Below are 12,616 nucleotides of genomic sequence, written 5' to 3' on the forward strand. Positions count from 1 at the left end.
TTCATTAAAAAAATTCCCCCACATTATGATTGCAAAAAAAATATAGGTTTCCATTTGAATTTCTAAAGTTGACCCCCCAAAACCCCCCTAAAATGTTGTTAACAATTACAAAATTGGGAAATCATAATAGATGTTTCTAAATCAAAAAACTTTTGTACCATACATTTATCACTAATTTGAATATTTATATGTTAAAATGGCTGTAACATAAATTTTGAATCACCCTGTATATAACCTGTGGTTGGACGAGAATAGAAAAAAAATGTAACAAATACTGCAAGTTTGTAAATTGGAGAGTATATAAGAAAAAAAAAGTCAAATATTTTTTGTTGAAACATATTTATTTATAAAAAAATATGCGTTAATAACTGTAAAAATGTACTATATTCCAAATATTCTTTTATACCCAAAATATGCAAAAACAATATTTATTACTATTGTTATACAAAAAATTTGTATCTCAGTTATTATGTTTTCCTGTGTGACAAGTAAAACATGCAAATGTTTCAACTTATAAGCCCTGCTTACTAGTTATTATTAGGGCAGGGACTTCATGCCCTTAAAAACCTTAAAATATCCATGCATTTATGCCTTAAAGAATCAATAAATATGTTATTAAAATAAAATAATATTCTTTTACAAAATCGTTAAGCCGATTAAAAGGCTTAACTGGTTTAAGTCTAGGCATTTTTTAATTATTTTATTATTTGCTCACTTGAAAGAAAAAACACTTCACGAAACCAAAATACAAAGAATGCACAACACCAACTGTCAACTATTACTATTCACGGGACCGTCTGGCATCTATCTACAACTAGTCATAGTTTATAAAATGTTTTTTTGGTATCATTATCGGCATATCGCATATCGGGAATCACGAGTGTGGTATACCGATAAGTAACAATACAGTTATAATGATAGGCAAGAAAAATGCAAACAGGAAATCCATTTAAAATAATATTTTTTTCATAAAACTAAAAAACTTACTCCAAATAATCAAATATGCACTAACAAAATGAAAAATGGTCAAATATGCACTTATAAATGAAATATGGTCAAATATGCAAAATATGCAACTATAAATTTTAAATATAAACTTGTATTGCTATGAAACAAATTTCTATATTACTTAGCTATGTTTTTAATGATTATTTAAAAACATGCAAACTTCTAGAAGTACTGAGCCCTAGTTATTATATTCTAAGTGGGCTAACAGAATTAATTAATTATGATGTTATGAAACAATAATATTTCTATAGACTATGAGAAGTATAGCATAATATTATTTTCTAATATACTTGTAATGTATTTAGTATAAACAAATTAAGAAAAAATAGTATAATACAGCTGTTTAAAGTATTCAAATGAAGATGACACTATGCTTCCTTTATGATTTATAATTTTATAACTATTTAATATATTATAGTTTATAATTTAATCAAACTGAATCTCCTACAGTGTCTTAAGCCAATTTTGCTCCATTCTTAGACATTTTTATTTTTATTTTCCAAATAGTTTTGCTTGTATATATGGATAATTTTACTTAGCCCCAGGATTAAATAAAGAGACAAAATACAATTTTGGATTAGGCTTTATGTACCCTTTAAATAAAGCAAATGTATACAAAAAATCACAAATGTTATAATCTCAATGATTTAAAATAATTACTTAAAAATTAATAAAAATACAATTTAGTTTCTTACAAATTGAATGTAGTTAGACAAAAAGCTTCCTTCATAAATGCTTGTTATATATAAGAAATAAGAGTTTATTATACTACTACCTCATCTAATTATTTTCATTGTTAACTGTACTATTTCTAAATCCATGATTAATATTTTGTCTGAGTTACGTCCATGGGTTTTTAAGCGACTGAGAATAATGTACGCAACATGCTACTTGGATGTTGCAATGTATATTTTTGTATTTAAAGACGCAATTTGTATGCAATCGTTAAATAATATAAAAATTTGTAAAGTAGAAAAAAATTAATATTTACATGCCTAATTTATATAATAACTAAATATAAAAAAATAAAATTTATAACTTATATTATTATAAAATAATATAAGTTACAGTTCAGGTGTGGATGAAGAATCAGAATTAATAAAACTGTCAAAATTGTTAAGCATATCATAATTGACTTTTAATGATAGTTTTTTCTTTTCCAACACTGATTCTACAGTTTCAGTTCCGCCTTTGCAGATGTTAGTACTGAATTTTTTACTTTATTTTCTTTAGCTCTGATAACCTTCTCCTTTCTCTTTGATTTTTCTCTCCTTCTCAATTGCATCATTTTGTAATCAGCACCAAACATTTCTGTCCACATTTTTTTTTAAGTTCATAGCTTTTCTTAGACAGAATATATTTGTCTTCATCTATTACAATGTCAGACAATGGATCGTTGTCTTCTTCATAAGACCGTTTATTTTCAGATAAACCCATACTTTCTAACAAAGACCCTGTATTGCCAGATTTGCAACTGTCCTCTAGTTCAGGGAATGCTGCTGCTGCTGGAATTTCTACCAATTTGTCCCCTAAAACTGTAGAATTTTTTTCTTTATCATTTATGGATTTTATTTTGTCAATCACATTTTGATTTTTATTTGCTTCGAAAATCTTGTCTATTTGCTCCTTGTCTTTAGCACGAGCTACTTGGTATGATGGAGGATCATGGATATCTTCCAAGTCAACAGTTATAAACTGTTCTGCAGACAAAATACTAGACAATTCATTTTTGAACTCCAATAAACATTTGTTCAAAGTATTCTTTCGACAGTTAACAACTTTAATAATGTCATCAGTAGTATGGTTAAAATTGTGCAAATGCAATGAAATCAATAAAGCTGCACCACATACACCGGTCTTCTACCTAAAATATTAAACAAAAGATTAGATATAAATTAATATTGAATTAAATTTATTGAATATTTTTCAAAATAACATAGTTACAAATTGTAAATATATACAAAGTATACACATCTACAACCAACTGCCTGTCTTGAAAGTGCCGAGTTCTTAAATTAAATATTTTCTTGCGATAAGACAGTGGCTGCCAAACAGTTAATCTTCTACAATTTAAAAGTTGAATCTTTTTTACAACTTATTATTACATGTTTAGTAGATATAGTTACATGAAATATGCATATTTCAGATTAATCTGTTTGTCTGAAATGGTATTTTCTCACATGAAACTTGTAAAAGCTGGATACTGAACTATAATTTCTGACGATCATTTAAAATTACCACTTCATATGGCAGTTAGTAACCATCCCTCAGATTATTATTAATTGGTCTACGATTTATTGCAATGACACACTTCTACACACCAACAGTATTATATTAATTTAATTTGAAATTATTTTGAAATTTAATGTGAAACTCTTATTTTTAGATCATTTTTCACTTGAATTATATTATTTATATAAGCAGTATGTTTATTATTAATATTAGTGATAGACTTAAAAACAAAAATTAATTTACATTAGTCAATTCTTGAAGAAAAAAAATATTTTCAGTAGATCATAATGAAAAAAGTTGGACCACCACTGGTTAAGTTACTATGGTACTATGGCTATGATCATTACAATGAATAGATGTTGTATAGCAAAAATAATATAATAAGCAATAGGAATCTTGATTATTTACCTGTATGAATTGAGTCTTTTGTCATTCTTTGCAATAATCGCATCGCTGTTGTATACACAATCTGGGCTTTATTTCCAAAATGTAAAGAATCAATACAACGCGGTAGGAAAACACTGGGATCAAGGCTAAGCTCTGTCAAAGTCAATTTTTGTATCATTCTCAGGTATATTTTTCCCAAAGCAAGTGCATTAACTCCACTGGCATAAGCTACATCTAATAGCACGTGCATAGTGCCTTCTATACGACAAGCTATAGAAACAGATGCTGCATGGGTCAGGTTAGACTTTATTCCTGACATTAAGTTCTTTTTCAATGCCATATTGTAATAGATGCGAGCATTTTTTAATGTTTGAGGACTAAGTTTGAGACTGTTGCCTAATAGTTGTATTCCAAGTCTAGCTTTGGATCGAGATATTTCTGGAGACCGTTGATTCATGTTGAAGTGGAATGCAGTTTGTACATCACTGGAATCGAGGTTCACAGAACCACAGCCTGAACGCTTCATCACTGCTGCCTTAAACCTCATTATACAAAAATAATAATAATATTAGTTGATAAACTTATCAACAAGAATTAAATGAAAACAAAATTGCAACCTAAAGTATGCTTAATGCTTAAGTACTTGAACTAAAATTAGTGTGTAATAATATTATGATAATTGGGGTTCCTATGACAAAAAATAAAAATCATTCTGATATTATATAAAAAGTATCATCTATTTTAAATGCCAATTGTCCGGTTGATGAAATTAGTAATGCCTTCCGAATGAATCCAAAACATGATAATGGTAAACTAGTTGTTTGTTTTAAAAATAAAATAATCAAAGATGAGATTCTTTAAAAAAATGTTAAATCATTCTGAGAGTTATAATTCATTAAAAGCTAATAAAATACATAGTTTTCATAAATTATGAGTTAACCACAACTTATCAAAAGTTATTTTGGGTTTCCAAACTGTAAGCTAAAGAATATTCATACAGATATGTATGGTCTACTTCGGAAAGAGTATTTATGAGGAAATCAGATGTAAATAAGTTTATTAAAAAGTCATTTCATCGCTGCAATCACAACATATGGATATCAATAGAAAATTTGATGATTGTTTCTTATCTTAATCTTTTATAGTGTATTAGACCAACATTTTTATACTATATACCTACTTTATGACTCTTGATGCCCTTCTTGATATACAAGGTAAGTTTTATAATAGTTGTAATGCTAACAGTAGGATATTAAATTATTTACGTCAATTTTCTATTAATTATAATAGTAGGTATATAGGTATGTATTTTTATCTTTAAACATTAGTAGTATTAATGCACATTTAGATGAACTTTTGTTGTATTTAAATGTTTAAAACTGTGGTTTTTATGTTATAATTGTATGTGAAACATGGTTATTATTTGATTTCAACTTCAAATTAAATTGTTATATCAATATTAAATCTGCAGCTTTGCTCAATAAAAGTGATGTCGTTTCTATGTTTATTATAGATGATATACTTGTTTTAAATTAAAATAAACGCATCCTTAATAGTTGTAATGCTTTAGAAGTTTCATTAATTATTAGATTTAAACATGTAACAGTATATGGAATTTATGGATCGCCTAACGATATTGTAAATAACTTTTTAATTCATTTCAATTTATAATTATCAAAATTTAATAATAAACAATGTGTAATTATACGTGGTGATTTCAATACTAATATCTTAAGCAATAATATAAAAACTAATGAGTACCTTCATCATATCAATTATAGCATATATTGTGTCGAGTAGTAATAAAACTTTTGGTTCGCAATGTACATCAATAGTAAGGTCAAATTTATGTAAGAAATTGAATATTAATTTATTTAACTTCAAAAATGTTAAGGAATTTAAATTTTTTTTGTAAAATCTGGACTTTTACAATATTTTAAATACAAATTACATCTTATGAACTGAACTCTACTCTCACAATACAAGCTATGCTTACAGGGAGGGTTGCATATTGTTTATTTGTCTATTTTATAAGTGTATTGTGTACTTTTTTTGCAAAAATTATTATTATTTTTATCGTTATAAACTTCAAATATAATATAATTGATGTGGCTTTACAACGCTGACAACAAATATGTCCACTTGCAAAATTGAAATTACAAGGCTTAATACTTGTTGGGAAAATGAGCGTTGGAGTAGGTATGGTACAACGTAGAAATTAATATCATCGAGGACTAGGGCTAGACTTAGTTAAAAGATCGTTGATGATAGTGATTAAGACTGTACTTCTAAAAGTCCATTATGAGCCCAGTAACTCAAGTGAGACTAGTTGGTTCAAGCAAAGAAGTTGTTCGGAATCAAATCGAAAATGAGATGTAAGTTTAATAAAAAATAGTAACATGTTGTACTTAAACAGACTAATATATTGCTGTACCCCCAAGGCCGGATGGTTCAAGTGTTTCAATAAATGTACAGGCCGCCTGAATAGTAAAATCGCGTGGAATCGCCATTAGTGTCAAAAATCTGTTGGTTCATGGCAGTGCATGTACTGATGTCCCGTCATATACATATATGCTTAAGATAGCCAGGGGAACGCACGAGTTGGTTCACACTAGGATGTGATTGACCTCAAGAAAGCGCCTTGAAAGATTTAGAAATAACAACTAAAATAATTGGGTGCGCAGTTCTGAAAATTCAACAACCTAAATTGCGTTGTGAAAGATATATGAAGATAATTAAAAACATAAATATCTATGGGCATATATATTAAATATAATAAATATTATTTTATTTTAATTAAATAGCCGTCAGATAATATGTCTAATATGTTGACAGCGGCAACCGCATAGGAGGCGGCTGTTTCCTGGAAACCGTACGCACACGTGCTATAGTAAACGTGGTCAGCGCTATCTTATCGTTAGGAGAGGAGTGGAGATTATGCCTATAAAACAGGGACCCAGTCACCCGATATTTAGACTTGATTTACCAAAGCCAGTACGAGCACCTTCACGCCAGTCGACTCTCTGATAAATTTCAGTGTTATAAAAATATTCTATCAGTTTTACATGTCAAATAAAGTCTATGTTCATAATAATCTAAAATTGACTTAGAAATTATTACACCTTGTCATCATTCATCTTGTAAACCACAATCTGTGGGCTGGACCACTACAGCAGACAAAATGATTGACTAATTTAGTAATTATACCTTTCACGTTTGAGATTTCATAGTTCGTACACCGTCCTGTTCTTAATTTGCACCACGCTAATATACACTACACTAAACCAAACTAAAATTATGAATTTTATTATGCACTCAATGACTAAGCGGCTGCAAAATTGGCGTTGACCAAGAAAAACACGGCATAGAGACCTTGTGTTGATAAGTGTGAGTTGTATTCAGAGACAGATAGTGTATTAAGCATGAACCAAGATTCAAGATTGAAAGAAAATATAGGTAGCGCACTAGTCGATATTAGTGATACACATGTTATATTTTTCATTAGTCAATAGTCATAATAAAGTTGTTTTAGTCTGCTTTTAGTCTGTCTATTTTGTTAAAATGTTTGAATCAGTAATAGAAATAACTGACATCATTCAGTACATTGGTGATTTTAAAATTTTTGTATACTATAAATGTATGCCATCACATTTTGGTAAAGCATAAATCTAATAATTTATATGATTCTTACAAAGTTAGTAATTACTATTTACTATTTTTAAATTTTATTTTTGTTACCTACCTACCTGTCCTAGCTTGAAGTTATTGTTTCAAATACGAAAGATGTTTTGTCCGCGAAATGCTCATGTAAAGCGGGAACAGGGAAATGCAAACATGTTGTGGGCTTAATGTTAAAACTGCAAAAGTATGTACCTATCTACTAGATTTTAGAAACCCATAAAAGATTCATTATTTATTTTCATATTATTATTTTTTAATACCTATGTATTTAATTTTAAAATAGGACCCCTGAAAATGAATTGGAGCTGTGGAGCTGTACTGGTCTTCCTCGACAATGGGGGAAAAATAGTTCTACTTCGAAAAACATGTATAAAGCAGTTTCATTAGAAGAGTTCTGTCATGTTCAACCTATGAAGTCTAGGTACAGCCAAACCCTACCAGATGATGATAATATACTTGATGACTTAAAAGACAAAATTGTACAAGAGTTTTTATTAGGTAAAAATAATTTTTAGAGGTCTTTCTAGTGTTGTAAAGTATTTCACTGCAAGTCTGGGCAAGTTAATGATTTTTTTTAACTCAGTTAAGTTAAGTTAATATGCTCCAATAACAAAAAGTTTTAAAAAAGTTTATTTGTTTATACAACTCTAGAGTACTTAATTATTTTCCAATCCAAAACTAAATTATAGACTATAGTGGTTATACTTTATACAGTACTTCCATATAAGTTAGATTCTATTATTCAAATGATATAGTATATGTATATTTCATTAGGATTTCCTGATTCAAAATTTGCTATTCATAAGTTTGGACGACATGAAATACCAGAAATACAAAATGAAAAAACATTAACCATTTCGGAACAAGACCTATTAAATTATATTTTAGAAACAAATAGTTCTGTACTATTCAATGATAAAGAGTACCTGAAGTTGATTGAAGGTAAATCACAAGATGAAATTGATTTTTTTATGCAAATGTCCATGTTGATCGTAAAAAAGTTGAACAAATGTTTTCTAACACATATCAACAAACTGGTTTTTATGGTTCAAAAGAAAGGTGGTCTGCAGGATTGGGATGCACCTGGAGGATTCTGGCTAGGGGCCACTGAGTGGGAGCCATATTTTCTTTCTCGAGGAGGACAGATAGTTGACTTGAAGGTTAGGCTGGGAAGTTGTCCATTTAGAACGTTGTTGTAGTGTAGCCAGATAATCTTGAGACCATTGTTTCCAAAAGGACTGCTGTAGTTTCTGTATTCTATTCCACCTGGTGAGTCGATCGGTAGGTGTTGGCTCAGGAATGTTGACTTCAGGTAGTGAAATAGGAGCTTTACCTAACAAGAAATGCCCGGGAGTCAGTGCTGAGTAATCAGTGGCTTCCATACTGGCGGGGCAAAGTGGTCGAGAGTTAAGTTGCTCTTCGACTTGACAAAATAGTGTGTATAATTCTTCACATACAAAGACACTATTAAGAGTTATGCGTTGGAGTATGCGTTTACAAGATTTGATATTAGCTTCCCAAATACCACCAAAATGGGGTGAGGCTGGTGGGATAAAGTGCCAGTCTATCTCTCTGGGCAAACAGAAAGTGTTCAGGGCTGAGTTCAATTGTTGAGAGCACAACAGTTTATACACCCCATGTAGTTTATAATGTGTACTAGTAAAATTTGTACCATTATCACTATTCATTTTAGTTGGATAGCCTCGCCTGGCAACAAAACGTTTCAGTGTGGCGATGAAGGTATCTGCTGATAAGTCAATCACTATTTCTAGGTGTACAGCCTTGGTGGTCAGGCAGATAAAGAGAGATAAATATGTTTTGTACACAATTCTTGAACGTCCAACTGAGGGTTTAGTAATGGAAGGTCCGGCAAAATCAACTCCACAATGACTGAACACTGGTGCATAATCAACTCTACAGGCAGGTAAGTCAGCCATGAGTTGGTGGGTTTTGACTTGTCGAAATCTGTAACACTTAAATCAATCATGAAGAACCTTTCTGATGATGCTGCGCCCGTGTACAACCCAATACTTCTGCCGCACCAGAGACATAGTGACATTGAGACCAGCATGCTGGTGGAGAAGGTGGATGGAGAGTATGACCATTGTTGTGTACAGATGTGCCTTTGGTAAGAGAACTGGATGCCTCATGTAATAAGGTAAACTAGATTGAGTGAGTCCACCACCAACGTGTAAGACCCCTGCTACGTCAAGGAAGGGGTGTAGACTGACCAAAGTACTGGATGACTTGACGGGGAGACCCAGTTGTAGCTGATGAATGTCGAGTGGAAAGCATTCCTCTTGTACTAACCGGATCCATTTTAAGTTGGCTGATCGCCATTCACACACAGTTGGTAATCCAGTTAAGTGAAGAGTCAAATCCGAATACTTAGCTAGAAAGTTGGAGTTAAACGCGTCAACTTCTGTGGTCACATGTGTGGTCACATGTGTGGTTACATGTGGTTTACGTTCCTCTTGACGAGTTTGATTGTGATCCTCACATTCAAACGTAGACTGTGGCCATGGATTGGGAGGTAATAGCCATTGTGGACCATGCCACCACAAGGCATTCGTAATGAGTTGATCACCTGACAGGTCCCTGGAGGCCAGGTCCGCTTGATTGTCTTGGGACGGGACATGCCGCCACACCGCTGATGGGCACCAGGTTTGAATTTGACTCACTCGATTGGATACGAGGGTGGTCCACCGGTGTGGATCACTCTGAATCCACTGTTGATGGTAGAATCCGTCCACAAGTTGATTGATTCAATTTTGATTGTAGACAGTGCCTCTAGTAGGTGTTTGGTCAAGGATGCTAACAACGTAGCACCACACAACTCAGGCCTTGGTATTGATTGGGTCTTTAGAGGTGCGACTCTGGTCTTAGACAGAACTAAATGTGATGATGATTCGCCATCAGGAAACACCGACACTAGGTAAAGAGCAACAGCATAAGCTTGTTCCGAACTGTCACTGTAACCGCGCAGACTATATGTGGTTACCCGAGTGTGTTCGTCATTGCAATGTCGTGGTAATTCAAAGGAGCGAAGAGCACTGTAGGAAGATCGATGATCCGACCACCATTTGCTCATTGTGTCTAGCAGCGGGTCGTCCCAATCCAACTTGTTCTTCCACGGGTGTTGCAAAATGATCTTCGCCACGATCACAAGTGGGCTTAACCATCCATACGGATCAAAAATCCTCGCAATTTCCGAAAGTAATAGACGTTTAGTAAATGTTTCACCAACCTTGGAATTCAACATGAAATGAGAACGTATCTCGTTGAGCATTCCAACAAATACCCAATAGTTTGATTGACGGATCCATGTGGTCGATCAGTGTTAGTTGAGTGGCTCTTAGTGCTGTAGGAATGTGCGTTAAAACTGTTTCGCAGTTGGTGGCCCACTTACGTAATTCCCACCTCGGGCGAGCAAGTGCAGCAGCTCCTGGTGTAGCTTGATTGTGGCAGTAATATCATCTCGTCCGGTCATTACTTCATCTACATAGAAATCTCGCTGTAGCACCGCAGATGCTTCAGGATGAGTCCCTTGCTCGTCGTAGGCCAATTGCTTCAGGACTCGTAAAACATGATATGGTGATGTACTGATGTGATAAGCCCATAAGTCACCGTATTTAAGGTATAACTTCTTATTGGACTAGATTCATTTAGACGCCAGGCAATACCTTGGTAGACACGATCGATGGGGTGTACTAAGATTTGTCGGAACATCTGTCGAATATCTGCGGTAATAACATAACGAGGTAGACGGAAACGGATTAATATGTCAATTACCTTTTTTTGTAATTTTTGTCCGTTGTGAAGTAGTTCGTTCAATGAGTTTCCTGTGTCCATAGTGCACGATCCATCGAACTCAACACGAAGCTTAGTAGTGGTACTTGATGGGTTTAAGACTTGATGATGTGGAATGAATATGATCGGACGTGGGCTAGTGGAATCAACTATTGTCATGTGGTTGGTTGTTTCATAATCACTCATGAAGTCTTTTTGGAGCTGATGTAAGGCAGGTTTGGTCTGCAGACTTCTCTCGACTTTCTTCAAGCGTTGAACAGCGAGCTGGTAAGAATTATTCACTAGCGGGGATTTTTTAACAAAAGGAAGTCTTACAGTATAACAACCAGAGCTGTCTCGAGTAAATGTCTCAACGAAGAGCTTTTCACACTGTCGGTCTTCTTTGGGTATACATGTAAGGCGTGGTACCTCTTCCAGTTCCCAAAATCGGTTCACAAGTGATTCAACTGTAGTGGTACAACACGTGACTGACTTAAACATGGATAGATCATTGTGAGGTTTAGTTAATTTTCCACATACTATCAAGCCAAAGATAGAATTGTGTAACGACGGCGTATCTTTGGGTCCTTGTATTTTACAATCTAACATTATATCCAAACTGTATTCAGCACTTATGAGTAAGTCGATTTTGTTAGGCACATGGAATGTTGGATCCGCTAACTCAACCTGTTCCAAATGAGTCCACTGTGAAATATCCACGGCTACAGTGGGTAGATCAACAGTTATCTTAGGAGACACTAAGGCAGTTAACTTTATTTGTCTACCATTCGTTCTAGGAGAAATATTGAACGTTGAAACTTGAGATGTGGTTGTAGAAGCATTTGATACACCATCAATTATCATTGGATGATGCAATGTTTTTAAACCTAACCGACTTGCTAAGGCTTTAGTAATAAAATGTGATTCTGAAGCAGTGCCTATTAATGCACGGCATAGTTCTAACCGTCCACTTGGTCCATGTACGCGCACTACTGCTGTTGATAATATGTCAGTTGACTTTTCTCTTAACGCATCATGATTGACTGCCACAGCGTCTATCCCACTAGATGTTGATGGTTGTGTATTGATAGTCAACGTGAGCACTTCAGAAGTATTTTTATCGTCCTTAGAGTCACCAAAGTGTAGAAGTGTATGGTGTTTACCACCACATTCTTCACATGTTTTGTCAGATGAGCATTGACTGGAAGAATGTGAGGCCCGTAGACAATTTATACACAATTTGGCCTTCTTAGCCAATGCATGTCGCTCACTTGCTGTTGACTTCATAAATAAATTACACTGATAAATAATATGATGCTGCGAACAAATATTGCATGGCTGCTTATTACCTTGTGCTGCAGTCACAGTATGAGTTGATGCTCGACTGTTGAATTTGTTGGTAAGCTTAGATTTGGGTGTACTAGATGATTGTAGTTGTAATAAATCTAACACATGTATTCTTTTTTCCATAAATTTACACATTTGTGACCAAGATGGATACTCATAGGCAGATGATTCA

General features: G+C 33.4%; 3 protein-coding genes and 1 pseudogene across 3 annotated transcripts; all 4 read right to left on the reverse strand.

Annotated features, from left to right (window-relative positions):
* Nucleotides 1-2,072: 2,072 nt before the first annotated feature.
* LOC111035351 lies at nucleotides 2,073-4,886 on the reverse strand (annotated as a pseudogene).
* Nucleotides 4,887-8,405: 3,519 nt separating this feature from the next.
* On the reverse strand, nucleotides 8,406-9,245 carry LOC111035330. Its single transcript, XM_022316908.1, has one exon. The coding sequence runs from the start codon at nucleotides 9,243-9,245 to the stop codon at nucleotides 8,406-8,408; it is 840 nt and encodes a 279-aa protein (XP_022172600.1).
* Nucleotides 9,246-9,287: 42 nt separating this feature from the next.
* Nucleotides 9,288-10,597, reverse strand: LOC111035337. Its single transcript, XM_022316921.1, has 2 exons — nucleotides 9,990-10,597; nucleotides 9,288-9,906 (listed from the first exon to the last, which is right to left on the reverse strand). Exons 1-2 carry the CDS (start codon nucleotides 10,595-10,597, stop codon nucleotides 9,288-9,290), a joined length of 1,227 nt encoding a protein of 408 aa, XP_022172613.1.
* Nucleotides 10,598-10,684: 87 nt separating this feature from the next.
* Nucleotides 10,685-12,579, reverse strand: LOC111035344. The gene is made up of 2 exons (XM_022316930.1): nucleotides 11,101-12,579; nucleotides 10,685-10,963 (listed from the first exon to the last, which is right to left on the reverse strand). Exons 1-2 carry the CDS (start codon nucleotides 12,577-12,579, stop codon nucleotides 10,685-10,687), a joined length of 1,758 nt encoding a protein of 585 aa, XP_022172622.1.
* Nucleotides 12,580-12,616: the final 37 nt, after the last annotated feature.

The sequence above is a fragment of the Myzus persicae genome, unplaced genomic scaffold (assembly GCF_001856785.1).
Source record: "Myzus persicae strain clone G006 unplaced genomic scaffold, MPER_G0061.0, whole genome shotgun sequence".
Lineage (NCBI taxonomy): Eukaryota > Metazoa > Arthropoda > Insecta > Hemiptera > Aphididae > Myzus > Myzus persicae.